Raw genomic sequence first — 27,126 nt, 5'->3', positions numbered from 1 at the left:
TCCTGGATAGAAAGAATCAACATAATTAAGATGAATATCCTCCCTCGTAATTTGTACCTACTACAAACGCTACTTATTCACATGCCCGACAAATGGTTTCATAACCTACAGAGACTGTCGAGAGACTTTGTGTGTTTAGACTTGTGGGGTTAGGGCTCATTTTAAACATTACAACCTCTACAGGTGCATACACTTGGGGGGTGACTCCAGCTCCCACACTTTCTTTCATATTATAATGCTGCCATGCTTGAAAGGGTCTTGGGGGACAAGGTTAGAGAAGCAGACTGGCCAGCAATATTTGAGTCCACCCATGCATGCTCCATCAGCATCTCTGTAATAGAAAGCCAGTATAAAAGATCTCCCGAGATGATATAGGTGTCCAGGTCAACTAGCAAAAATTTACCAGGGAATGTCAGACTCTTGTTGGCGATGCCAAGCTGCCCCAGGCACTCCCATTCATATTTGATGGGGTTGTCCGGTACTGCATCCCTTTTGGACTATAATTAGCCGAAATATTGGGGAATGACGTCCCTGACAATCCGGCGTTTTGGCTCCTTAACAAGACCAACACCCCAATTTCAACCTTCAAAAAATCTGTCCTGAAGTATCTCATTTCGGCTGCAAAAGTAGTGATTCCAACCCACAGGAGATAGCATATCCCTCCATCCATTACAAATTGGTTCCAGAGGTGAGCAATGGACAAGTTAGTTCTATCATCTGTTGATAAATTTACTGAGCACTATACGACTCAGTGTCTTTGGCTACATTTTCAGGAATCCGAAAAGTGTGCATCCCTGACCAATCCTGCTTCCATCCCTCCCTTGAGCAACAACCTGAGCTAACTCCTTACACCCCATTCTTCTTTACTCTTAGGCCAGGAGGCAACAAGCCCCCTCCAATTTCACTTTTTCCTCCCCGATCTACTTATGTCCCCATCCCCTTTTCTTTTCCTGTCTTTTCTTCTACTTTCTATTTTCTCACCCATACCACATTGTATTTTTGAATGTTTATATAGCTTTTTTGTTCTCATTTTGGTGGTTTGTTCTTTGAAACTTCTAATAACGATTTTGATTTATTTAAATTTCAATAAAGAATAATTACATTTAAAAAAAAATAATAAAAAATATGAATGACCCAGCAGTCAAGGTAATGCTGTTTCCATTTAATAAATACAGCTGTCAATACTATTATATTCGATGTGACTCTACACATGTTCAAATAAAAAAAGTGTTACATTAACATAGGAATGGGGATGAGGTACAGGAAAAAAAAAAAAAAGCGCCAAGACAAAATAAACCAAAAGACCATAAAACTTTTACTGTGACATTAAGACAGTAAGGAGCAACATATACTGCAGTCTGGGTTTGCATTGCTTGAGAATGCAGGAGCTACTGCAGGGAGCCTTTACACATGGAACGTCCATCAAGTATTCCAAAAGGAGTGTCCTTCAAATATCTACATGGTCATATGCTCAGGCAACACGTATGAGATATCATCCCAAGGATGCCGATACAATCCTTGCTTCAGCCTCTTTTGGTCTAGGTAATGCCCTGAAAATAAAAATACATATTTTTAGATTGTAGTGTCCGTTATATAAAGCATGAGCTACAACAGTGACACTGCCCTATGATATAGATTGCATGGGACCACCACAACATTCATTGGTACTTTTGTATCCACTGGTTTATGTGATGCAGACTACAGTATGCTGCATCTGGACCAGACTTTCAGAAGATAATGCAATAGGTGTAGCCAGCAGCACCAAGTTTCAGACTAGATGCAAGTAGAAATGCACTGTAGGCGCATCTGATCAAACTTTCCTTTTCTTAAAAACGGAAAGTAGTGATTTTCATGGCCATTTTGGTTTAAGTAATACTAATAAAACAACATAAAAAAAAAAAAAAAAAAAAAGGACTAAAAGGCATAAATCTCACATACCGATAAAACCCATGCTTCGTCCCAATACGAAGATACCATTCAGTGCTCCAATTTCTATGTATTCATCAGCTTCTTCCCTAAAGGCACAAATAAAGAATACAATTTGTTACTGTCCACAAATACATGGAATTCAGGGTGCAGTCCATCTGCGTTTATGTGATTATCTATCACAGTAGTTAAGTGAAGTACATTATACTTTCATCATCAACCAGAGTCTAAGATACAGACTCACTCACTCTGGAGAGGGCCCATTTAGAAAACATTTCAAATCTAGCATAGAAGTCTTTCAATGTATTTTGTGGGGTTTTGTTTTGAGAAAGAATACCTCATGTTTTACTTAACCTGCCCCAGTCAACAAAGAACTACCATGACCATTAATAGCAATCATATACAAATTCCTTTTAACTGAAGGCTCATAAGCAAAGTTTAGTGATGCCATTACTTTGTTATTGATTAAGAACACTTAGGGCCTGATTAATCTTTGGACATTAGTCTATTTGCATGTTGCATCTTGCGTAAAATAGTTCTACACATGCTCAGAAATGGGTCTTGCGCCAGTGAACGCAATTGCATGCAAATCATGTCTGAACACAAATGACACAACTGCCTATGACATGAAAGGTAGAACGGGGGAGGAAAGGGGCGGGTGAACGTAGGCAATGTACAGTGCAGATGCGGAATTCAAGTCCTTGGTCTCTCTTAAGACACAAGGCAGGTGTGAGTGCCGACTGATAGTGCCGACTAACACGGCGCAGTGTTTTTCAAACTACACTAGCTAGCACAGAACATGTGTATGCAAGGAAGACAGACTATAAAAACTTGAAAGTACAGTATGCATTAAGAACATCCTGATTTATGTATTTACTTTTAAGAAACAATTACAATTTTTTTACAAAATATTTTTATGAATGATTATAGGCCCGATTGATTAAGGAAAGTAAGCAAGTAAGATAAAGCCATGTTGCATTGTGGGGGAGGTAAATTTAAAATGTGATGGAAGATTTATAGTTTGGGTAGGGCATGTCCTAGATCAGCTTTAAATCTCAGTGTACAAATAAGCTGTCAAGTATTTGTGTGCTACATGAAAAAAACAGCCAGTACTTTCCTTTTGTGCAAAATAATAACTCATTTGCACCCCTTGCATTGCAATATGATTTTGTCCAGAAAACTTGAGTAAGAAAACTTACTAATTTTTTTTGCTTAACTTTCCCTAAATAAATGGGTATTGTACGAATTATTGGTTCTGACAAAGCCGACACACTTAAGCACTACAAATTAAGTCCGAAAGCAACAACATCAAAAGTATGACAATATAGACTTGCCATATAGCAGACAGTCATTCTGTCCGGCAGCTCCAACGATCTACAGATCTAAAATGCGACTGTGAGAAACATCTCAATAAAGTAATGACGTTTAATATTTTTAATAGACCGAGTTCAAATGGCGCTTTTGAAGCGGCAATGGCCGGCCCCACAGCCTGTATTACATTCTACAGGAAGTGGGGCTGGCCATTGCCGCTTTAAAAGCGCCATTTGCACTCGGTCTATTAAAAATATTAAACGTCATTACTTTATTGAGATGTTTCTCACAGTCGCATTTTAGATCTGTAGATCGTTGGAGCTGCCGGACAGAATGACTGTCTGCTATATGGCAAGTCTATATTGTCATACTTTTGATGTTGTTGCTTTCGGACTTAATTTGTAGTGCTTAAGTGTGTCGGCTTTATGACACCACTACCACCAAATTAAATCAGGTCCAAAACCATTAAGAGTTGTTCATTTAGTTAATCAAATATTTTGTGTGTGTGCAATACTGAATATCAGTGAAACCCACAAAATGGCTACCTCCACTCTAAGGAATAAAATATCCATGAGTAATCATAGAGCAGCATGCTAATTATTTTGACATTTTGCACTAGCGAACATATTACCAAATATATTCTAACACTATAACATAATTAAATATTACTCATCTTTTGGACGGTAATATTAAAGGAAGGAAACATTTTAATATTCTAAAAATACAAAGTACAACCATTACCTAGTAAAAGAACCACAATTCCTTAGTAGATCCACAAAAGCAACACCAATCAGACCATCGACATTAAGGATGAGATTAGGTTTCTGCAGGAAACAAATATGTTGGATTAATAAAAGTCGTTTCAAATACAGATATGTCACATCACAATTTTCTTGCATCAGTTTTACTGTACCCCCACATTACATCATTGTGTTGTTGGAACACTGCTCCTTCCAGTATAAAACTGAAACTTTGTGGTTTAACCAGTAATTTACCACTTGTTTCCATATCCCTCCTCCCATCAGGACTCTGTCCCTACCACATGCAGCACAGTCCTCACCAACAAAATCACACTTATCTCCTGAAATGATCTCTACTAATGTGAGCATTCAGATAACCTGATTGGCTAATAAACTGGGGACAACCGTGAAGAGCTGTAGAAGAAGACTGAATACATCCTAATAAAAGTGCATTCGGAGTGCATCAAGGTCATTTTCACCAGTTTCTTGAACTTGACTTACAATTTATTTTTGACTTTTTAAATGTATCTGAGCACAAAGTATTCTCCTGCCACACTCCAAGTTGTCTGAATGAAACTGTGCAGAGAACTCTGGGATTCCTCATATGAACTGTAACTGTGCTTTTTTTGTATATAACTTTACTAAGACATGTTCAAACTTTGTACTGGTAATAATAATGTAAAAAAGTTGTCCTACCTTTGAAGTAGTGATTTTTTCCACTTCCAGGGCATAGTCTAGCAAAGGAGTAGCTGGGAAGTGCTGTTTGACATAGTCTTTTAGGATTTGCACTCTCATGTCTGGGTTGTTGATCTGAAAGATTCAAAAAGACAAATCTAAAAATAAAGCCAGCAGCAGCCTAGGGACATATATTTTTAAATATTGCACATTGCAAACCTGTAACAATTGTAAAAATGCTGCAATTTTATAAAAATAGTTTCTTATTTTTAATAAAATGTATTCATATTTCACCAATATAGTTATTTTTAGCAGACATGTAGATAACCATTACCAAAGGAAGCTAGCTCGCTAATGCACGCAACATGAGAAATAATAAGATAAAGACCACACATCATGGGATACTTACAGATTTCACTCTGTGACCAATGCCCATAATCAGTTTGCCCTCCTTCTTCATCTTGTTTACAAACTCCATGGGGATAAGGCCACTGTCAAAAGCTTTGCTGAACATCTTGGCAGCGGCATCAAGGGCTCCTCCAAAACGATCTCCCTGTAAATTGATTCAAAAGGTCAAAATGAGAGCACAATGCACCAAGACTCCACCTCTGTGAAGAGAAAGACCTATCCCATCCACAATTAGCTGCACTGATGTTACATGATGAACATACTATAGTGAGTAGACCAGAGGTAAGACTGGAGATTAGGTCTTTGCCGGCTCTCGCACAAACAATGGTGTTATGGGCCCCGGACACAGCTGGTCCATGATCTGCTGTTACCATCAGGCACATTTCAATAAAGTGTGAGGCATATTTGGGAACCCTGATGGAAGAGAAAGTGGTTATCACAATTCTTAAACTATGGCCTATAATAATCAAGGACCATAATAAATATGCCAGCACTAATAGAGCATCTTTTCTCACCGTCTCTGAAACCAAAGCAGTCCCAATACACCACCGATGCCAATATCCTCTTTGAAGACATCCGTGATAGGCATGCCTGCATAGATGAGCTCCTGACCCCTCTCGTCACAGATACTGGTCATGAAGGATGCAGGCTTCCTGATTAATCCCAGCTCCTGAGGGGGACATGACAAAGACATAATGCGAGAGGTTTTGTGAATGGTGTCCAAGTCCCAGAAAAATAACCCAATTCTTAAATGGATTGAAATTGCAAATTATAATAGACTGGATTTCACCAAAAAAAATTAGCTTTCTTCTAGTAGATGAGTAAATATACAAGATAGAGTTGTTTAGATTGAGGGGAAGAAAAGAAATCCCAAAACTCTCCCTCTCAATATTCTGTATGGAGAACACATACCCTTGCCCAAGAGTAGTCCATTGGAACAGTAGGAGGTGGTACTTCCTCAGCGGGCACAATCTCTCCTTTGGCAACCAAATCCTCATACACAGACCTTAAGAGAGAAGAGAAAGACTCCTTCACTAACTGTAAAATTCTCTCTTACGCTAAACAATCTACTGAAATCTGTAAAGCCTCGGAACATGTATGACCTCTTATTATGATCTGTACTGGGGAAATACTAAGAGGTAGATTCAATTCCCCACGTTGTTATTTGTAACAACGCGGGGCGCACATTATTACCATTACTACGGTAATTTTAACACAGAGTTTCTCTGTGCTCACATTTGTTTTCAAATAATAATTACAGAAACATGTAGTATCACCTTTACCAAAAGCAGATCACAGGTTTTGTTTTATTCAACCCTCAGCAATAACAATATTGTAAATTGATCTCTGTTATTGACCTGTAAGGTGCTACAGTGTTCTGCAGCACTGGACAGTGGGAAACGCAGATCATACATAAAAACAAGGACATACAAGGTAAATAAAATACATACAGAAAACAGAGACAAGAGAAGAGAATATGGCTCAGGGGGGAGATTAGGACAGTAGCAAAAGTGTACCAGTGGGACTAGGATAGGCTCTGAAAAAAAAAAATAAGATTAAAAAGAGGTGAAGGCTGGGGGAAGATTCTGATTGGGTGCGATAGAGAACTCCATATGTGGCTAACGGAACAGGGGACCTCTTGTAGGTGGTTATCAGAGATAACAAATCAGTAGCAAATCTGATAGGGAGACATGGGGTTTGAGATGTATAAGTGTGTGGTGGTTTTGAGAGATTTGTAGGCTCCTGTGTAGGAATATGCACGAGGTGAAGCAGCGAGAGGAAGGTTACGCTTGTGCCTCATTTAGGACAGACTGAAACATGAACAAACGGATGGCGGGAATGCAGTAGTGATGAGAGAATGGATAACAGGATGTTGGCTACATCTTGAGTAACCAAAGAGGGGTATTCTAGGCAATATTTCCATGGTGGAGACGACAGGACTGCAAACAATATTGGATGTTAGGGTGAAGTCTGGGGTGACAACGTGAGTGACTGAAGGAACTGTTCTGTTGTTGACAGGAAACAAGATTTGAGGGAAAGCGCTGACTCCTGAAGGAGAGCAGATAAGCTGTTTTGGACATATTGAGTTTTAGGTAGCCTAGGGATATCCATGTGAAAAAACAGCTGGTCACGTAAGATATATATTACATTTAATATGTTATTATATTGTTATGTTTTTCTATTAGTTATTTGTTTTTCACATATTTATATCGCAGTTATTAGTTACTAATTTTAATAAATAATTTATTTAAGCTATATATGTAGAATGTCACTAGTTTTACACCCGAGCCCAAAAATCTTTACTCTCATTGCAACTACTACAATTGGCAGCTCTTCTTGGCCCAAAGCATCAAAGGAGATGGGAACATGCAAACCTACCCAAAAAAGCTGCATTATATAGCTGATAAGCACATAGGGCCGGAGTCATTAAGGGGAGCAAAGAAAAAAAAAAATAATAAAAAAAAATAATAATTTTGCACCTGGCCAAAATCATGTTGCATTTGAGGGGGAAGTAAATTTAAAGTGCCAAGAGTTATAGTTGGTACTATACAGGAAAATTATACTGTAACCATATGCATTTCTCCTCTTGGCCTACAGTCAGCTATTACATTCTATGTTGGTGATCTGTGATTGATGGATATCCCACTTACTGGATGACGTCACCAAGTTCATCAAAGCTACGTGGCACAAACACACCAGCTTCTTTCAAGGCCTGATTTTTGGCAACGGCAGTCTCGGATGCCTGGTTGGCACAAGCTCCTGCATGTCCAAACTGCACCTGTGATACAGATACTTGGGTTAACAATAGTTCAATTATTAAAATTAAACAAATATGTTTAACTTTTATTAAAGTGGGAATTGAAAGTTTAACCTTGTGTAAAAGTGCAAATGCAAGAAATACTGTCAGTTGCAGTTGTAATACCTAACTGATATATATGCTTCATAAAAGAAGTCTTGTAATAGAGTGATATTTTAGACATTGTTCTGAGCAACTTTAATTTGGCAACAAAGTGCTAACAATCAAAATATTACAACACTAGAGCACTGTGGAATATGCTGATCCTGTTTAATCAGAATAATAATGTATTCAGCACTTTTTACTCTTCAGTGTAGCATACATTGTGCTGACTGGATATCACACTCTGCAATCCCGTGGTATGAATGCCCTTTAGGACAAGTTTTGGATTAATCAGCAATTTGTTTTTCTCAATCCGAAGCAAATTAGTCAATGAAAGCAAATATCCAATTGGTTGCTATGATTTAGTACAAATGTGCTTGTTTGAGCACTGTAAATAACCCTCATTAAATTCAGATACAAGGAGAGGGGGCAAGATTTAAAAAAATGTGGTGCAATCTACTATCCTGCATTTTGCACATTCCCAGATTAGTTAAGAGGGGAAAAAAATCATTTGAAGCCTTAGGATTCAAATGTTGATTTTAGTGTGCAAGATATATAGTTATCACTTTCCCTGGTTAAACATATTTTTGCTCATTTTAGCTCCCTACTTAATTTTAATATGAAAATCACAGTTCAGGTTCACTTCGGTATTTAGCAAAATCATTTTAAACATGATCTGGAATTTATCATGCAGAATGTAGTGAAATATTTTAGCATTTGGACCTACAATGATGAAAGGCTTTGCTGCCCTTACATACTTCGATTTTACATTGAGACTGCGTCACACAGAAACGTACACAAACAATTATACTTCTATTTTAGAAACAAATAAATGCATTAACATTTTATTATATTGGTCGGTATGATGTGAATGAAGGACAGGGAGCTGGAAAACTTGCAATCCTTTGTTCTCTGCTATATGCATGTCTATGACAATAAGGTGAAGCAGTACAGAAAAACTTTGCAGGTGCTTTAGATGTTTTCTATAAATACCTCTGATGAGAACATAGTAGCACAGGTCCCTATACACCAACATACAATAGGCTTGGTCAGTCTGCCCTCTTTAATACCATGACATATCTTGTATTCCTCTGTTCCACCAATCTGAAAGAAGGAAAAGCAATAGTTAAATAGTAAATAACAGATTGTAATCCGAGTTTATAGCCCTCTGACTAAAATAATATGCCAATTGTATAAAAAGAGGTGGCTATCCACCCTGTAAAGAAAGATTTAGAGGGTAAAACTCTGATCCAAAAGAATGGGGTAACGGCAGAGAATGTTTTACAGGTAAATAGGATGCTGGCTTTTATAGTTTCAGTAAAATTTACACTTTAAAAGAGAAATTCTGCTTTTTAAATATTATTAATATTATTATTATTATTATTAATAATAATAATCAACCCTGTTTAGTAACTGTTTGTGAGAGACCCTCCTCAGTGACCCACTTTGTCTGCACTACAGGAATCCCTGATTAAATCATTATTTTGACATGATGACAAGTTAGGGGCTGACGTAAAGTACTGCCGTCTACTGTGCAGATTAGATTTTTCTCTGGTAGTTCCCACAGGAGAAGGGATTCTATAAAAAGTGGGAACCCACACCAAACATATATAAAGAAGGGTAAGTCCATTTGATAAAAACTATAATAAAAAAATAAAAGCATGAGTAAAAAAAAAAATAAAAAAAAAAATAAAAAAAATAAAACATTAAAATTCTCACCTCTCCGAGGACCACAATCATTTTAACACCTTCAGTGTCTTGGTAACGCAGAACATGGTCCATAAAGGTAGATCCAGGGTATCTAGTAGCAAGGTGATAAGCAGTTTTAGCAACAGTTGTCATTACTGTACGTCACAAATAAAAGGTATAGTTTTAGGACTAATTTAAATGTGCACTTTTCTAATTTCCATGTGCAGCACAGACTATATGTAGTGGAATATGGAGAAAAATTCCATTTATTTTGCCTCACAAGTTACAACAAGAGGATCGTTTTATAATGGAAATTTGTTCAACAGAGACAAGAGGAAATCGGTTTACCCTATCCCAAAGAACTTACAATTTAAAGAGTATAAAAGAAAAACACACAGACATAGGGTAACTTATAAGTGCCATATTGATTATCAGCATGCAGCAAGTTTAGTTTACAACATGGTTGTGGAAGTGAACCTTAAGCTGGGATTTGAGAGCAGTGATGGAACTTGCCTGGAGAATATTCAATGGGAGATCATGTCAAAGGGTGGTTAGGAGAAGAGATAGAAGAGAGGTAGTTGTCACTCCTCTGTACTTGTCAGTACAGAGGAGGCAGATCAGAAGAAGAGGAGCATGTATACAAGCTTATGTGTATAAATGAGTGAGAAAATGTAGGGGAAAGGAGTAGAGAAACAGACTCTAGTAGAATAATGTTATAGGTTATCCTAAGATTGACAGGGAGTTTTAAAAAGAACAGAGGCACAAAAATGGCACAATAGATAATTACTACACATCATTTTTTATGGATTGCTGGGGGCAGGATAGGAAGCCAGACAGAAGATAACTATGTCCTGCATTGACTATTGTAAAGAGATATATTAGTGTTATAGTGGTTGAGTGGCAACGAGAAGGGCCTGTGTTAGGAATGATTTGGCCCAGGTGTTGATTGAAATGGTAAATTAAACTTCAGGGCCAGGGTTAGTGGGAAATATGGTTTTATTCATGTTAAGCTTTAGGCAACAGACAGCCATCCACTTAGACATTTCTTATAGGCAAGTGGTGATTGCTCTTATTTTGCAGTAGAAAAAAAAATGACACCTAAAGATCAAAGAGTGTTTCATCAGCTTAGAGGAGTTCCAAAGGAGCAAAAAGAAGAAGTATATAAAAGGGTTAAAGAGCAAAGGCCCCAACACTGACACCTGTTGTATGACAGTTAGATCAAAAAACAGCTGAAGATTAAATTTCAAAGGAAAAAATAAAACAAAGAAGTGATTGGAAAACTAGGATAAGAAAATCAGGAGAGAGTAGTTCAATGTGGCTGAAAGATCCTAGAGCATTAGTGTGAAGTATTTATATTCAGAATTAGCAATATTTAGATCAGAGAGGATGTGATTAAAACATAACAGCAAATTATATAAACTATTCCCAACAAACAAGATATACAGAAGTAGCATGCTGGAGACAAATACTACCAGCCCACACAGGTTCATCCCATGCACATTAGATTGAGTGGGCAAAGATAATAAAACACATCACATCTTGTTTGGAATTACTTAGCCCGGCGGGTCCCAAAGTGTGCGCCGCGGCTCCCAGGGGTGCCGCGAGCCAGCTATAGGAAAAAACAAAGAGCACATAAACTTACCAATCCGCGCGGCGCCGGGACCCAGCAGACTCCTCTCTCCCGCAGCTGTCACTAAATATCGACGTCAGTGACAGCTGCGGGAGAGAGGAGACTGCTGGGTCCCGGCGCCGCGCGGATTGGTAAGTTTATGTGCTCTTTGTTTTTTCCTATAGCTGGCTCGCGGCAGAGGAGTGAGAGGGAGCGGGGCAGCGGACAGGGGACACAGCGCCCGAGAGGGGCAGCGGACAGGGGACACAGCGCCCGAGAGGGGCAGCGGACAGGGGACACAGCGCCCGAGAGGGGCAGCGGACAGGGGACACAGCGCCCGAGAGGGGCAGCGGACAGGGGACACAGCGCCCGAGAGGGGCAGCGGACAGGGGACACAGCGCCCGAGAGGGGCAGCGGACAGGGGACACAGCGCCCGAGAGGGGCAGCGGACAGGGGACACAGCGCCCGAGAGGGGCAGCGGAGAGGGGACACAGCGCCCGAGAGGGGCAGCGGAGAGGGCACACTTCATACACTGATTCAATGTCAGTGAAGTAACAGCAACACAACAGATGCACTACTCTTTAGCATTTTATCTTTACCACTGAGTGGTGACATGGTAAAGGTAAATCAGGGTAAAACTAAACATTTTAATCTTCAGATCCATGTTAAAAAACAAACAAAAAAAACCCACACTCTCTTACCTGTCTCCACCAATGGCCACACCTTCATAAACTCCATCTGTTGTTCTGGAGATGATGTTGTTAAGTTCATTAGACATACCCCCAGAGCGAGATACATAGGCGACACTCCCAGGACGATAAAGCTTAGAGGCCAAGATGTTATCCAGCATTCCTCCAGTGTTTCCGATCTTAAAGCAACCTGGCTTGATGCCTCCAACCTATAGTTAATAGAAGCACTGGGTTACTGCTTCAATAACAAAAAATTTCCAGGATCTTTCTTGTCCCTTATGTCAAACTGCTTCCATCTGGATGACCCAATGCTACAGCAAATGTAACAAGTTCGAACCTGAGTTCATTATCGCTCGTCTTGATTACTGTAATGTCCTCCTTAATGGTCTTCCTCTCTACAATCCATTCTGAATGCTGCGGCTAGACTAATCTTCTCCCGCCACTCCTCGCCTGCTGCACCAAGTTGGAAATCTTTTCATTGGCTCCCCATATCCTCCATAATTCAATTCAAGCTGCTCACCCTCAACTGCAATCTCAAAAATGCTCAACTCATTACATCTCTAACCTCGTCACAAGATATACCCCAGCTTCATCATCATCATCATCAACATTTATATAGCACCAGCAGATTCCGTAGCGCTTTACAATTGGGAACAAACAGTAATAAAACAATACTGGGTAATACAGACAGAGAGTTAAGAGGGCCTTGCTCGCAAGCTTACAATCTATAGGACAATGGTTTGATACACAAGGGCACGTGCTACATCATATTGAATATTTATCCAGCTAGAATGCAAAGGTTACAAAGTATTTAGTGGGCTGTATGCTCAGTCACACAACTATGTTGTTTAGAGGGTTGTTGTCTTGTGTTAGCTGCGTAGAGGGTGGTAATAGATTAACCTAGGGAGATTAAGAGGGTGGTAGAGGAATATTATGAGCTTGTCTGAAGAGGTGGGTTGCTTATCCACTCAGCTCCACCTCCAACCTATGCCTCTCCTTCCCTCTTTTAACCTCCTCTCACTCCAGTCTCCAAGACTTTTTCTGCTCTGCTCCTTACCTTTGGTAGAGCAAGGTAAAGAGTTTCAAACTCCCCCCCCAACCTAAAGTCCTTCAAGTACTCCTTCAAAACTCACCATACCATGCTTGCCTACTTCCCTCCTAGACCCTCATTTGCACTCAATCCAATTTCTCCACCCACCACATTCACTTGTGTCCTACTTCCGCCTACTTTCTCTAACTACCCCCTCTCTCTGGAATGTAAGCTCTCTACCTTATGTCTCATGTCTACTTACGTTGTTTTGCCCATTATGACCTCCACTGAATTGTTTGCGTGAGCACTATGCCGATTACTTACTCATACACACGGAATTCATGTTGTTTTGTGCTATGTGTAATTGCTTGAGCATAACTCAGGTTTTGTACCACACATTTGCTATTATGCTTAATTGTATTTGTTATTATTCTTATGTGTATTCCTGCATTTGTTTTGTTGTATTCATGTATCTGTAAGCCAATTTGTGGTGCCTTATAAACGATGATTGACCTGTGTGTGGCCAACTTTACATTGCTGAAAAAGAAAGTGATGCTTTACAAGGTGAAGACAAACTATGAATTGTTTGGGATCCGAACACTGTATCAATGGACTAGAGTCACAGTTTTCCAAGGTCTTGAGTTAGACAAAAACAAATAAAAAAAAAAAACCCTACCGTTGCAGGTCCAATAATAGTGACCCCTTTCTCATCTGCAGTCTTGATGAGCTTCCTGGTTAAAGCTTCTGGTATTCCTTCTGCAATGATTGCGATGGTGCGAATCTACAATTACGACAAAGTAAATCTAAGCATTCAATTTAACCAAGCTGTGACTTAATAAAGATATGCTCAAATGACACTAACCTGAGGATAATTCATGGTCTCCACAGTACTGTCATAGGCCGACCTCAAAGAAGCAAAGTTGATGAGGACGTCCACTTCTGGATGCTTTCTCATGGCATCCGCCATATTCTTGAAGACTGGTATTAGGATTTCTTTGTGACCCCAGTAAAACTTTTGCTTATGATCCCCACTAGCGATAAGGGAAGGATATTGTACAAATGTCACGGACACATCTCATAAAACTGCTGAAGTCTCATGCATATATTTAATCTCTGTTTAAATTACAGAGTAATAATTGAAAGAGCCCAACGTTCAGGACCATGTTGCTCAGTAGATGCTACCCCCCTCCCCTGACACCCCGGTATTGGATCTTTCTCCCCTCTAATAGTGAATATGAATATAAGAAAAGAAATGAACACCACTGTTACACTCAGGGAGCCCAGTGCTGGACTTACGTGAAAGGGTAAACCATAGCAGCCACTGAAGGTTCAGAACGTGAACAAATGTAGTCGAAATCCAGCATGCCCTGTACGGCCCGGGTCTGCATACCCCACACAATACCTTTGGTATAACGACTGAACAGAGTCGTAGCCTTTGCTGAAAGGGACAAGATGTAGATGAAGAAATCATAACTGTGAAAGTGAAATGGTGGCAACAACGAACACTGCAATTCAAGCGTAGAGAAGCCATAGGACAAGCAGCACACGGTGAATACTTCCTGGCACATAAAGCGTGTGATAGTTACTCATCTACTGAACTTTGGATGCATAATCCATCCTCCACATATTATCATCATTTGAATTTATAAACCACACAATTGATAATTGATAATACAATTTGCAAATCATCATTTTTGGGCTAATTTATGTTGGAACTACCAATTTCAATTATAGTAATGGAAAGGGAGGAAGTCTATGAAAGTGAAGACCGCAGTTTATTCAGCCTCATTCGATAAAGCGTTGGCTGGATTCTTCTTCAGACCAGTACAGCATTAAGAAAGTTCTACCATAAGATACCCAGGGACCCCCCCCTCCCCCACACCAACTATGATCTGCAAATCATACTATCAATTAGCAAATATGAACGTCAACTAAAACTGGAAATAAGCAAATGTTATAAATTGGCAAACACTTAGCTTCCAGAGATATTTACATTTGTTAGATGTGCCCTTTATTACCCCTCTCCGGATATTAAAACAAAATCAGTCACTTTGAGAATCCTGGCAGATCACTGAATCTGGAAATCTGTTTGAATTGCCAAGAACTAGAAACCATTTTGTGCTACAAAATGGCCATGACACCAGCAGACAACATGGCTGACAGTGAAATATAACATGCAACATGAAATGGTACCATGTCAGCCTACTTATTGAACCCTTACAAAAATTTGTCTGACAAAAAAAACATTTTTATTCTAGGCTATAATGAAACCAACAAAATGGTTACATTGGTTTCATTATGGAGACACTAATATGTATCAAAATCCTAATGCAATCTTCACCCACACAGCAGCTTCTATCGTTTCTCTCTCAGGATACAAACTGTCCTATTAAATTTAATATACAAACACACCGTGGACGTTTTTTTCCTCTCTTTCCTCCAGCTCACTCTTATTTTCACCATCAGAGGCAATAATATTTAGTAAGTGGTTTTGAAAAGATGTTTAAAGTGGTTTTCATCGTATATAGCCTTTTACGGTCTACATAGCCAACTGCAAATGTTATGCCATACATTTATATCAGGCAGAGTAGTTTTTTTGTCTCATTTAGCTGTGTAACAAAAATAAAAGTGTATTCTTATATTTTAAGCAATCAAGGGATGCTTAAAACGTTTTAACAAAGCTACATAAATTCTCTGAACTAGGTACTGAAGTGTCTGGTCGGTTGGTGGAAGTCAATGAAATGCATCATTTATTTCCAGAGGCTAATGGTATATCTTTGTGAGCTATATTTGCTATAGAGAGTAGATGGAAGGGAGGGGCAGCAGACTACACACACTGTAAGACACAACTGCAGACTGAGACAGAGTACAGCCAACACCCAGCTCTCATCTGCTGGCCTACCTTTAGCTGGTCCATGTACGGCCGCTGTATCTGTTAAAATGAGACAGTTAGGGTGCATACCCATCATGGCTGCTTCACAAGACTGGCCGTGAAACAAATGTATTATATTGTCTTGTCAGCACTACTTACATAATTCATATTATGCTCATTTACTAAAAGGGAAGATCGAGCCTGTGCTGTGTTCTACTACATTTAAGACATATTTTGAATACTACAGCAGCAGAATACCCGCACTATGTCAGGGTGCTTTGAAGGATTCTAGGTGCTAGAAAGTTTCCAAATGGTGTTATCCGGATTCTTCTGGTGTCCTTAATTAATGGAGGGTTTTAAAAATGTTTTTTTTACTTTACATTACATTTTTAATCACACCCATACTTTCTTTCCCAAACACTGGCACTTCAGTATCAATCCCTCCTCTTAGACCCAATTCAGCAGGGTCCTGGTATTTACCATCATAAAGGAACTACTAGTTAGATATGAAGAAAATAAATCAACCAGTAGGTGACAGAGGAGGGAGGGATCAGACATTCTGGCAATGACAACTGACTGCTGATAGGAAGAGCTCGTGGTGATCAAATCGGAAGCAAACGGTCATTTCTAGGCAGACTGCGGGATCTCTCCCTTCTCTGGTATGAGAGATTTTTCAGGAGGTGACCAGCAGACGTTTCCACCGATACCAAAGAGGAGGACAAACTCATGGACATGAAGTACATGAAGTTTTAAAAAGAGAACCTTACTACTACTGTAACACAAAAATTATATCCATTTCAATTTACATTACTAAGTGTTACACAACCTCCAATTTTCCAGTACCCTACATCAAAATCGATGGGGCTTCCTGCTGTGTTAGTTATCAAATTAGGGAAAATGAAAGAGTGAAATGGTGTCAATTTAACAAGCAAAATAGTGTCTTGCTAAATTGGAATCCCACCCCCTCCTACCCCTGAAAGGATATGTCATCTATAGAAGACAGTATAGTTACCAGAAATCACACAATCATATTGCAGTTATTTTCGATAATATATAAACACACAGATACAAAGCAATTAAGAGGCCTGTTGAGGGTACGTAAAGGTTGAGAAACTGCTGTGTCAAGAAAAATTGGAAAAATACCATCTTAGTCTTTGAGAGTTGAACAGATGTGACCTTGACCTTTTCAAGTTCTAAGTGTCATTATATGGAACAGTGGACCATATGTACAACATTAGGCACACACAAGAATTAACGTGAACATTTATTTACCACTAGGTATAGTCGGTTTGGGTTTTTTGGCTGGAGTGATGTCTTCTTGCCTGGATTCTGAGAAGGATGCAGTTCTGCTGGGTGCTGGAGTCTACAAAAAGACAAAGTTACATTACAGAAAAATATGTATTACAGTACAGACATCTACAGCTTTTTGCCAAAATCCTCAACTTTTTATTAAAAAAAATCCTACTCCTCTGTTTAGATTATAATGGTATTGGGGCAGGTTTTGGGAACAACGGGTAGCTAGATACAAATGATAGAAAAGTGGAATGTTTACAGTGTGCACAGAACACTTTCACATGAATGAAGTATGATGGTGCAAGTTTCTCAAAACATAGAAAATAGGAACAAAAATCTAAGAATTAAATCTGCCAAAGGCCAAAATGTACAGGGGAACTGAACAAGTAGTTGTACTAGCGCAAAATGAATAAAACAGTCTGCTGGACTGACCATCTACATGGTTGAACCAGCAACCTAATCAGCTAAATGGCTTGCAACATTAACCATGTCTTTTGGGAGGGGCATTTTGTATAGGAGCAACATAGTACTTTGCACCATCCGTGCACTTAATTTACAAAACAAAAACGTTAATGTTCCTATAAGTTTAGATGGGCCAAAACAATTCATGGAAACGACAAATTATTTAAACTTGAAACATGACTACGGACTTCAGATTTCCACTGGTAATATTGTCATTTATGCCTTGTGGAATCGTTGTCTTTTGATCTATTTTTACTGTTGTATAGGTTTTTCTTTAAAAGACATGCAGCCTATAATAATATTGTACAAAGTAAAAACATTAAAATTCCCAATTCTGGAAGTTGCAATATATAATTTACGTGCACTACTATTTGATATAACTTTTTCCTCTGACTTACTGAGGAACTGCCACTGGCATTCAGCAGGAAGTTTGCAGTGTGTGCTGCTGTGGGAGGCTGGTTCGGTATTGGTCGGTGGCCCAGGGCCATGCCCACGATGGCTGTCATGTGAGTTTCTGTGCCAAACACATGAATGGGAATTCCAGTGGTTTTACCTATGATAAAAGAAAAAAAAAAAAAGGAGGAAAGGAGTAACAGAAAACAAGAAATCCATATTTAATGAAAGCGTTATACACAACAGTTCGAAAGTTCCTTTTTAAAATACTTTATAGAAACACCACTAGCTGCAAATATATGCGTCAGTCTTCTTGTGTCACTACCCGCTTTGCACATAGGGACACTGTAACTTTGAACTATTTTTCTATCAGGTTGGATTATGACCACTGGGGAACTGTATGGTACAAATTATTCCACAGATTATGAATGCCGAGGAGGTCTGGGCATTGATCAGGCCACTCCAAGGTACTGAAGTGGCTTAAGTACAAAAAAAAAAAAAAAAAAAAAAATGAATAAGAAAATAGAACCCTACCCATTAGTCAGTAGATAACTCAGCATGTCAACCTCTGTAGTTACAGCTAATCCCAAATCCAGCATTTTATGGACTATTAGAATAATTATTTATTAAACAATATTACCAGTCTTAGTCTACTGCTGCTCAACATATAGTTTCAGCTTTTGTCCAAATATCTTATGACCTAGTTTTCATATACATAGGTTGTATTGTGAATGGAACATGAAAAACATGGCTTTAATTACTTACCTACTTCACCCATCACACGAAGCCCCTCTTGGTAATTTGGTCCTCCTCTTCTCACAAATATCATGACCTCGTGTTCCTTCAAAGGCCCCTGGAAGTCCTTAATGGCCCGAACAATACCCTGAAGTCCAGAAAATAGATAGGAGTTTAGTTTAAGTAACTTGTGTTCAGAGTTTTCAACTTTACCTTCTGACATCTCACCTTGAAGGTCGCAGCAACATTGGTGAAATTTGCAATACTTCCCCCTATGATCAGTATTTTACCTAGAGACAGAAAAGTCGCACAATGAAAATGACAAGAAGCGCCTTCTACACAGACCTACAGGATCACTGGCAAGTGGAAACGTTACAGTAGCAAAATGGATTTATACGTGTTCCAGATATCTAAATAAAACGCTTATATTTTCTACTTGGAATGCTGATATACTGTACGTATTAGGACATAAAATGTCTACAAAAAAGAGACCTGTGCTATAATATGTAGGGTGTTCTATATATGTAAAGGTCTTTCTGGAAAAATTCATCACAAGGACTACTCGCAAGCTAACGTTTCCTTAGGCCACATTTCTACTAGCAATATTTCAGAGTGGTTTGCGTGGTACGATCTCTACAGACATAAAAAAATATCTCTCACCATCAACATGCTTTTCTCTTGTCATAAGGGACAGGATGGTCTTGGCATAGTCATAAGTCTGCTGCTCGCTGGGGGCACCAGAGTACTCCCCATAGTTGGCCAGCTCGTCCACCCCACCCAGGTCACAGATGGTGTCACTAGCAGGAAGTGTAGATAAAGAGGTCAATCTTCTAGTCACTGTTACACATAGAAACTAAAATACATTACTGTCTTGGTTGACTTGCAGGCTAGGGTGTAGCATTTGTAACAATTTATTTACATATATGAATTAACGAAGTGACATTCATCAAAATAATTACATAGAAAAATGTTCTCTCCCTGCATAAATTCACAAAAGGTCTTAAAACACTAATGTAAAGATTAGTCTAATTGGTTATATATTCGTTACGAACCCATCAGCTTAATACATTTTGATTTAAAGATTTTTCCTGCAGTCTAAGCAACAGATTAACCACAACAATCAATCCAGCTTCATTTACTAACATTGTCTGGGACTTCTTAATAAATTACCCTCATTACACTGATTTTTGCAAAGCTGCGTTCTGCAGTGTAAATGACTCTTACCATAGAAATGGGTAATGCCAAGAAAAGGAAACAGTGTTCTTTCTTATTCAACTATTAGAGGTATGAGAAACACTGGGCAAATTCTGCCAAACTTATACTCGACACATGATAGCTTTGCTGCTAACACTCACTTAATCTAGCACAATATTGACTAGTAGAAACATTAACAAGGCCGAACTCACTATTTAGCATTTTGTCTTGACATGGAAATAACAAGAGAAATGTGTATACAAAACATAAAATGGTGAGTCTCTGAGTTATTACCAAAACAAAAAGGTTTAAGTGATATTTGATATACTATCATATATCAGTCTAAGACACTGTGGAGATATTAAAGGGTGAAAGACAAATTCACCTCAGATCCCCACATCACCATACCAAGTCTCTTCCTTACAACAACTTGCATCTGCTTCTGTATTAAAGTTAATGAGAGGAAATATTCATGACTAAATGTAACAATGTCTACAATAGGAACCAAAGGCACGTCTCACTTTATACCAGGGAATATGCCAAACAGCTGACAATAGAACAACATTTTCATGGCACAAAACATGACTTGTATTACCTTAATAAATTGCACTCATTGTGCTCATCATTTCTAGGCAGCATTACACGACTTTTACCAATCATCTTACACTACTTAAAAATATTACAATGTGTAACCAACCAGCTGACATCCAGTCATGTGTTATAGAATGTCACACTCCTTCTGCTGATGTTTTTCCATAATTTGTGGCTTACACTCCTAATACGGTAATTTGTTGTACTCCGGTCTGTCATAGCCAACAGGATCCAGATAAAGTTCCTTCCAACACCCCAGAAACATTCACCCCACTCTAAACTTCCAAGCTTCAAGTAGAACAGCACACTGTCAGCTAGACATTCATATGGTCCATACGTCAAAAGTATGGTTAGGGATATGATTGTACAACCTAATACCGTCTTACATTTGACTTGTCGACATAATACTGTTTACATTGTCGACTTTCTAACCCTGTCTATATTATGCTATAGACCATATAAATGTCGATCATGTAACTGTCGACCATATCACACCCAATGAAAGAGGGTGTGATCCTGAACCGTGGGTGTCTAGGCACATGATTTTATGGGAAGTTCAATCTGAATTTACCAAACTACAATGTCTATATAAGAACCACAACAGGCATACACATATGTCTAGAAGTCAAGCTTTCCCATTGCATCATATTTTGGACTATTAAAAAAAAAAAAAAAAAAAAAAAAAATCCAACACCAAGGGCTAGATTTACTAAATTGCGGGTTTGAAAAAGTGGAGATGTTGCCTATAGCAACCAATTAGATTCTAGCGATCATTTATTTAGTATTCTCCAAAATGACAGCTAGAATCTGATTGGTTGCTATAGGCAACATCTCCACTTTTTCTAACCCGCAGTTTAGTGAATCTAGCCCCAAGTCTCTCATCGCACATTTAAGGAGCATCATGTTCATTAAGGATTACTATGCACATGACAAATGGCATACAGTACATAGTACGAATATCAAGGATGAGGATTGAGATGCTATATTTAGCAACAGCACCTAAGGATCCTGAAATCCCCAAGTAGAACAAGCAGATTCTTAGAATGAGATATCAGATCTATTGGACACCTGAAACAACATCTACTGTAAAGTTTGCTTCACAAGAAACTTGAGTGCATACAAGAGCACCAGAGCACTAAGGGCGCAAAATCAGCAAATAAAATTCCGGCCTCTTCCCCCGAAAAACTGTACACATTGAAAACAAGTATAACTGCAGGCACCCAATTGTGGAATACCTCTTTCCTTCTCCCCTTCCCTGAAACTGCTCTATTCCTTCAATACGTACGGCAGCATCCAGCCAAATGCCACTTCATCAATACAGTCTGCATAAGAGAAGTTGTTGCTGTGTGTATTGAAACATTACGGCAGTTTCAGGCAAGAGGAAGGAGAGGAGCAGGTAGGTACCATAGATTTAAAGGATGGGTATTGTCCAAAAGTAGACGACCCCTTTACTTGGCCAAATCCAACAACAAAAGGCCACTGCAAATTGTACAGTCCTTAAGCAGCTCAGACAAGTGACTATCTAAAGTGATGAGCAGACCATCGTGGTTTAAATCCATCTCTCTTTTTTTCTGTTTCTCACAGGTAGAGGAGAAAGAAGCTCACAGAGAGACCACTTATCCGTATGGAGAGACACTAGTGGTGTCTCTCCAGTCAGGGATGACTGAGCCGGGATTGTCAAGAGCAGAATATGTTCTAATCTCTGTTTCACTATCCACCATCACTCACGTTAGCAATATGGCAGCATGTCTGTGTGCTTAAAATAAGGCTTCTCATTCTATAAACATTTAACACAAAACTAGGATTTGCATATATTAATAGATCTCATTTTTAAAAATGGATTGTATATTTGATATCTTGCCCAATTGTTTTGATGTACTTATGCAGATTGTACATCAAATATGATTACAATTACAAACAGCCCCACCAAAAGTCAGTAAAGTTAAAGTTAGTAATATTGTAATATAGATAAGCTTCTCCTGGTCAGTGCTACAGCAACAGGTTCTTAAACTATAATGTTTGCTGAAAGCAACTAATTCAACAGACAAGGTAATAGTGCCACACAACTAAAACGGTTGTAATAAATGGATATAATGACAGGTTAACTTATATTCCAGCCAGACATTATAATGTGCGAGACATGTGTCCCTTGCTAATAGAAATGCCTGTCTGTTTTTATATAGTGGTCTATGTACCTGTACACTACAGAAGCTCCTCCACCAGCGACCATAGTCCAGATCCGGCCACGTGGGTTTAGGATGGTAAGCTTCAGACTTGCCCCGCTCTTAGCATCTAGGTCAGCGATGTAGGCCTCCTGGAATGGAAGGAAGAGTGGGGTTAAGTGTGGAAAACAATTTCCATGAATCTGAAACAAGAATATGGCAAAATAAGGATGTCACACAGATCTACCAGCTGTACATTTGTTTTCTACAGCAATGGGAAACGCATAACTATCATTTATTTACAGTGCCAACAAATTCCATAGCGCTTTACAATTGTTGAGAAACACGGTAATAAAACAATACTGACAGAGAAGTAAGAAGGCCTGGCTCACAAGCTTACAATCCATGGGAAAACGTTATTTGATCGTATTCAATACTGAACCCATTATCTTACATAGATACAGATTGGTACTCCTCCGTAGCCTCAGACAGAGAGTAGGGGCAAAAGTGGCAAACTTTACTGCTCAAAGGGGCATATTCAATTACGATTCCGGTACAGGCCACAAACTTAATGCACGGTACCGCAATAACGTGGATTTTCATTCGCAGCCCATAGGGTTGGGTACGAAAATCTGCGTTATTGCGGTACCGTATAACCGGCAATAGTGCGCAATTTCCGCAGTAAAGCGCGTTACCGTGGACCGGAACTCTAATTGAATATGCCCCAAAGAGAAAGCTCATTTTTTGCAATTGCATTTACAAACAAAAATGCCTACTTAAAAATAAATAAATATGTACAGGGTGGTTAAGAGCAATGCCAACCAAAATTTAGATAAGCAGTAAAATAAGAACAATATACTTTTCTCCGCTACCCAAACATCTGTTTTAGAGAATCAGCTGATGGCTGTACAGGAGATCCTCTTTCCTGCTGGGAAGGGTAAATGTTTGACACATTCCTAGCAGCATTGTCAAACCCCCTTCCTAGTGAGCTTCCCATGGGGATGAATGAAAAGCTCCTGAGGGGAGGTGGCCCGACAACAATGAACACTGCAGCCATTGGGGAATGCACAGGAACAGTATTATATATCTTACTCCACCCAAATACATTTTTAAATATGGGTGACATTATCATTTAATAATAGCAGCTCTATGAATGTCCAATAGGAACCAGTTGCAAAAAGTTTTAACATTTCATGAATTGATTCCCAGATTTATTTTTGGACATCACTGTGCAACATTAAAATACAAAACGTATTTGCCAAAATGTACAAATATAAATCGCGGATCTTAAATCGTGAACATGGCAGTCTGTTTGGGACATCAGAAACTGTATAATTCTCAAAAGAATAGGTTTGCAGTCAATACATCATTAAATAGAAAGGTTTTTATCAGAGTTTATACAGTCCTCTGCAATCATATCAACAGGATAAACTCTGCAATTTATACAGTTAATGAAAATTGAGTTTATTTGCTACAGATAAGTTGCAGTTTATTAGCAATGTACAACAGAGGATTCCTTTTAGAGTCCTATCACCTTGCTGCAACCTTGAGGAAACAGACCTCTGGGGACAATCCTTTTAGAGTGATTTATTAAAACAAGGAAATTGAATTAAGCCAAGGAGGTCAGGATTTGATACACACAAGCTTCTGGCATCCATACAAAAGCTCGGTTAGAAGAATGACTGCAGCAGGATTAGACATATTTTATGAATGTACAAAAGGAAAAGATTTAGAATTTTTATCCTGAGCATTTTCCTGCTGCCTGTAACAGCGACATTAACAGCAACAACATATTTCTTCAGATTTATATTTCTGAAAGCCATGAACCAAGCTTACGTTTTCACAATTTGGGGGAGAGAGCTGTTTCTTACACATACGCAGAGTGGTTGTCATCATCTATATTCTTTCCTAATTATTCCTGCTGTCTTCATGTTTAGGCAACAGTCCACTGAACCTACTGCCTTTTCTAGAACACGCGTTTAACAAATCTAATAGTGGTATAAAGTAAGGTAGCCTGGAACAATTTAATTCAGTTATAGGATAACTTCTATTTAAAACATAACATTCAAAAGAAGAGTTTGAGCATTACACCCTAACAGAAAGGAGCCTCATAAAAAAAAGTGGCATAGCAAAGTGCCAAAGAGGGTGCCCATCACACTCCAGCATCATTAGATATATGTAGGCTGGTCATAGGAGTAAAAATAAATAAATAGTATACAATATAAATTGTTAATAAAATAAAAAGCAATCCCCTTTTCCTTCAATTTCTCACAAGCACAACAAGATCTAAATGTCAAAACACATTAACAATATCCCCCATATACCCAAATACAATTCAAGTTGCCCTCATATACGGATACACTAAAAACTAAATGTGTCAACTGAGACATGCCAGCTTCTCTTCCAATCCTTACCTCTGGATAGGCTTCTCTTCCAAAAGGAGGTGGAAAGTCCACGTCCCCCCATTTAGCTTTGCAGAGGTAGTCAGCAGTGGCATCAATCTTAGCGGCCATATCCAAAACATACACACCATTCTTGGTTACAACTTGAAAGGGAAAAGAGAGAACAGATGAGGGGAAATAAAAATCAAATCCGTATGATAGAAAATCTTCCCAGTGATCAAAACACTATCTGGGTAACAGCTACCCTGTTATATGCCTTACCCAAAGGGTTGATCTCTAAGTAGGTAAAGAACAAGTCATCATAGAAGTTGAACAGGCCAGTTATGAAGCTGGCAAGGACCCTGCAGAGAATAATAAGTAGTTGTTAAATAACACTCAATGTAATGACAAATAAGTGCAGCAGTGCACTACAATAAGATAAAAAAACAAAAATCACAGCCATATTCAATTCAATGTATTGTTTATTTACTGGAAAAGCTGTACATGAACAGATAAAGAGACATACACCGAATTAACTGTATAAACTTAAAACCAATGATGTGATGTAAACATGAATACCTGATATATACTGTAAGTCAGCTCTATAAAGTTTAGCCTATTTTAGAACAACAAAGAAAACATCTTTAATTTAATCATGCAACACGTTTTGGGTTAATTTCCAACACACCACTGTCAGGAATTGAACCTGCCGGGCCTTGAACACTAGACACTGTGTTGGTCTGCTGCATAACTTGTCAGCCACAGAAATTATTCTTTGAACTGTTCTCAGGCTAAAATATAAATAATCACTGAGCTTCACCTATTCCTAGTCAGTGACCAATCAGAGGAAGATCTACACTATTCACACGCAACAACTTCCTGCGCTCTCAACAAATTTGTTATGTTTGCAGCACCTCAGAAATTCAACAATAGGTAAAATGGAGGAGGGCGCAGTTAAAAGAATTGTACCAGTTATCTCTCTTTGGTACTTATATCTTTACCAGTGTACAAAACTGATTTGGTAATCCATATACTAAGTTTGACTTATTTAACTACCCGCCATTTCTGCCTGCATTGACACTGGCTTGTTCTTGATTCCCTCCTTTCTGTTAATCGCACTTCTTCTCAGATAGCAGATCAGTTCTACCAACTGGCATAAACGTTGCCAATCACAATTTTCATATGGATTCTCCTTTTATAAATGAATCATTCTTCCAGCCCTGGTTAAAGCTTTACTTGTCAGCAGAGGGTCAGCCCAGATTAAGATACCAACAGTGGCAGTGATCCTTAATTTTTTACATGTAAAGCTCAGGTCTAGTTATCATTGTGCAAGGCTAAGAATCTCTTTCCCATTGTAAATATATAAGTGCATAAACAAATACCTTTCTACAACATAGAAAAGATGGGGAACAAGACATACACTTTTTCTGTCTGTGAAATGGCTTATTTCCCCTCTGGTGGCAAAGCTAATGTATAGCCCAAAGTTAAAATCCATTAGTACATGAGGAACAATGCAGTGTTAAACCACTGACATTTTGCTGATTACAACAATCAGGGCAAATTCAGGAAGGAAAGTGAGTGAGAGCCCATGGAAAACAATATATGAGATATATATATATTATATAATATATTATCCAACTGATCTTTCTAAAAATGTATTTAACATTTACATAGCAGCACAGGCAAATATATAGACCCATTTCATCCACAAAGCAGGAGCATTTGCGAAAGCTGCTCTTCATTATCATCTAGTGCTAGTTATACCAAGGATCTGTAGCCAACGGCAGTCAGTCAGATAATGATCGCTGTAGGGGGCGCCATCAAACAGCAGAAACTGAACTTTGCCTCCATCCCCCCCTTACAAAAGTGGAAGATTCTTAAAGACTGAATCACTCCCATGTTCATAGATGGAAGTGAAGGAAGGTGTTACCTACCTGGTAACACAAGACTCTGCATTCAGGAACTTCAGAAGCACTCTTGAATTGGGGCATGTAGTATCTGCCCTTCATCCCCATATAGGTCATTACAGGAGCAAGCTATTATGAATGCTGCACTTGTCATATTGTA

The 27,126-nt window shown here is 38.8% G+C and overlaps 1 protein-coding gene across 2 annotated transcripts in view; it reads right to left on the bottom strand.

Annotated features, from left to right (window-relative positions):
- Positions 1 to 1,141: 1,141 nt before the first annotated feature.
- Positions 1,142 to 27,126, bottom strand: part of ACLY (ATP citrate lyase) — a 41,801-nt gene continuing 15,816 nt past the window's right edge. The window contains exons 6-29 of one of the 2 annotated variants that reach the window (XM_075176945.1): positions 25,342 to 25,421; positions 25,093 to 25,223; positions 22,712 to 22,830; positions 19,392 to 19,528; positions 18,960 to 19,021; positions 18,762 to 18,879; positions 18,002 to 18,156; positions 17,121 to 17,211; positions 15,879 to 15,908; positions 14,273 to 14,414; positions 13,839 to 14,007; positions 13,653 to 13,757; positions 11,959 to 12,155; positions 9,679 to 9,760; positions 8,953 to 9,063; positions 7,712 to 7,839; positions 5,973 to 6,066; positions 5,576 to 5,730; positions 5,324 to 5,474; positions 5,062 to 5,205; positions 4,674 to 4,787; positions 3,979 to 4,061; positions 1,939 to 2,015; positions 1,142 to 1,550 (exon numbers count right to left, since the gene is read on the bottom strand). In XM_075176945.1, coding sequence (XP_075033046.1) covers positions 1,456 to 1,550; positions 1,939 to 2,015; positions 3,979 to 4,061; positions 4,674 to 4,787; positions 5,062 to 5,205; positions 5,324 to 5,474; positions 5,576 to 5,730; positions 5,973 to 6,066; positions 7,712 to 7,839; positions 8,953 to 9,063; positions 9,679 to 9,760; positions 11,959 to 12,155; positions 13,653 to 13,757; positions 13,839 to 14,007; positions 14,273 to 14,414; positions 15,879 to 15,908; positions 17,121 to 17,211; positions 18,002 to 18,156; positions 18,762 to 18,879; positions 18,960 to 19,021; positions 19,392 to 19,528; positions 22,712 to 22,830; positions 25,093 to 25,223; positions 25,342 to 25,421 — 2,770 coding nt within the window. In that variant the 3' untranslated portion in view covers positions 1,142 to 1,455. The remainder of the gene's footprint in view (positions 1,551 to 1,938; positions 2,016 to 3,978; positions 4,062 to 4,673; positions 4,788 to 5,061; positions 5,206 to 5,323; positions 5,475 to 5,575; positions 5,731 to 5,972; positions 6,067 to 7,711; positions 7,840 to 8,952; positions 9,064 to 9,678; positions 9,761 to 11,958; positions 12,156 to 13,652; positions 13,758 to 13,838; positions 14,008 to 14,272; positions 14,415 to 15,878; positions 15,909 to 17,120; positions 17,212 to 18,001; positions 18,157 to 18,761; positions 18,880 to 18,959; positions 19,022 to 19,391; positions 19,529 to 22,711; positions 22,831 to 25,092; positions 25,224 to 25,341; positions 25,422 to 27,126) is intronic. The other variant, XM_075176946.1, reaches the window with a different exon arrangement.

This window comes from Mixophyes fleayi, chromosome 6 (assembly GCF_038048845.1).
Source record: "Mixophyes fleayi isolate aMixFle1 chromosome 6, aMixFle1.hap1, whole genome shotgun sequence".
Classification (NCBI taxonomy): Eukaryota; Metazoa; Chordata; class Amphibia; order Anura; family Limnodynastidae; genus Mixophyes; species Mixophyes fleayi.
Note: the sequence above shows the minus strand (reverse complement) of the source record. Positions and strands in the feature narration are given on the sequence as shown.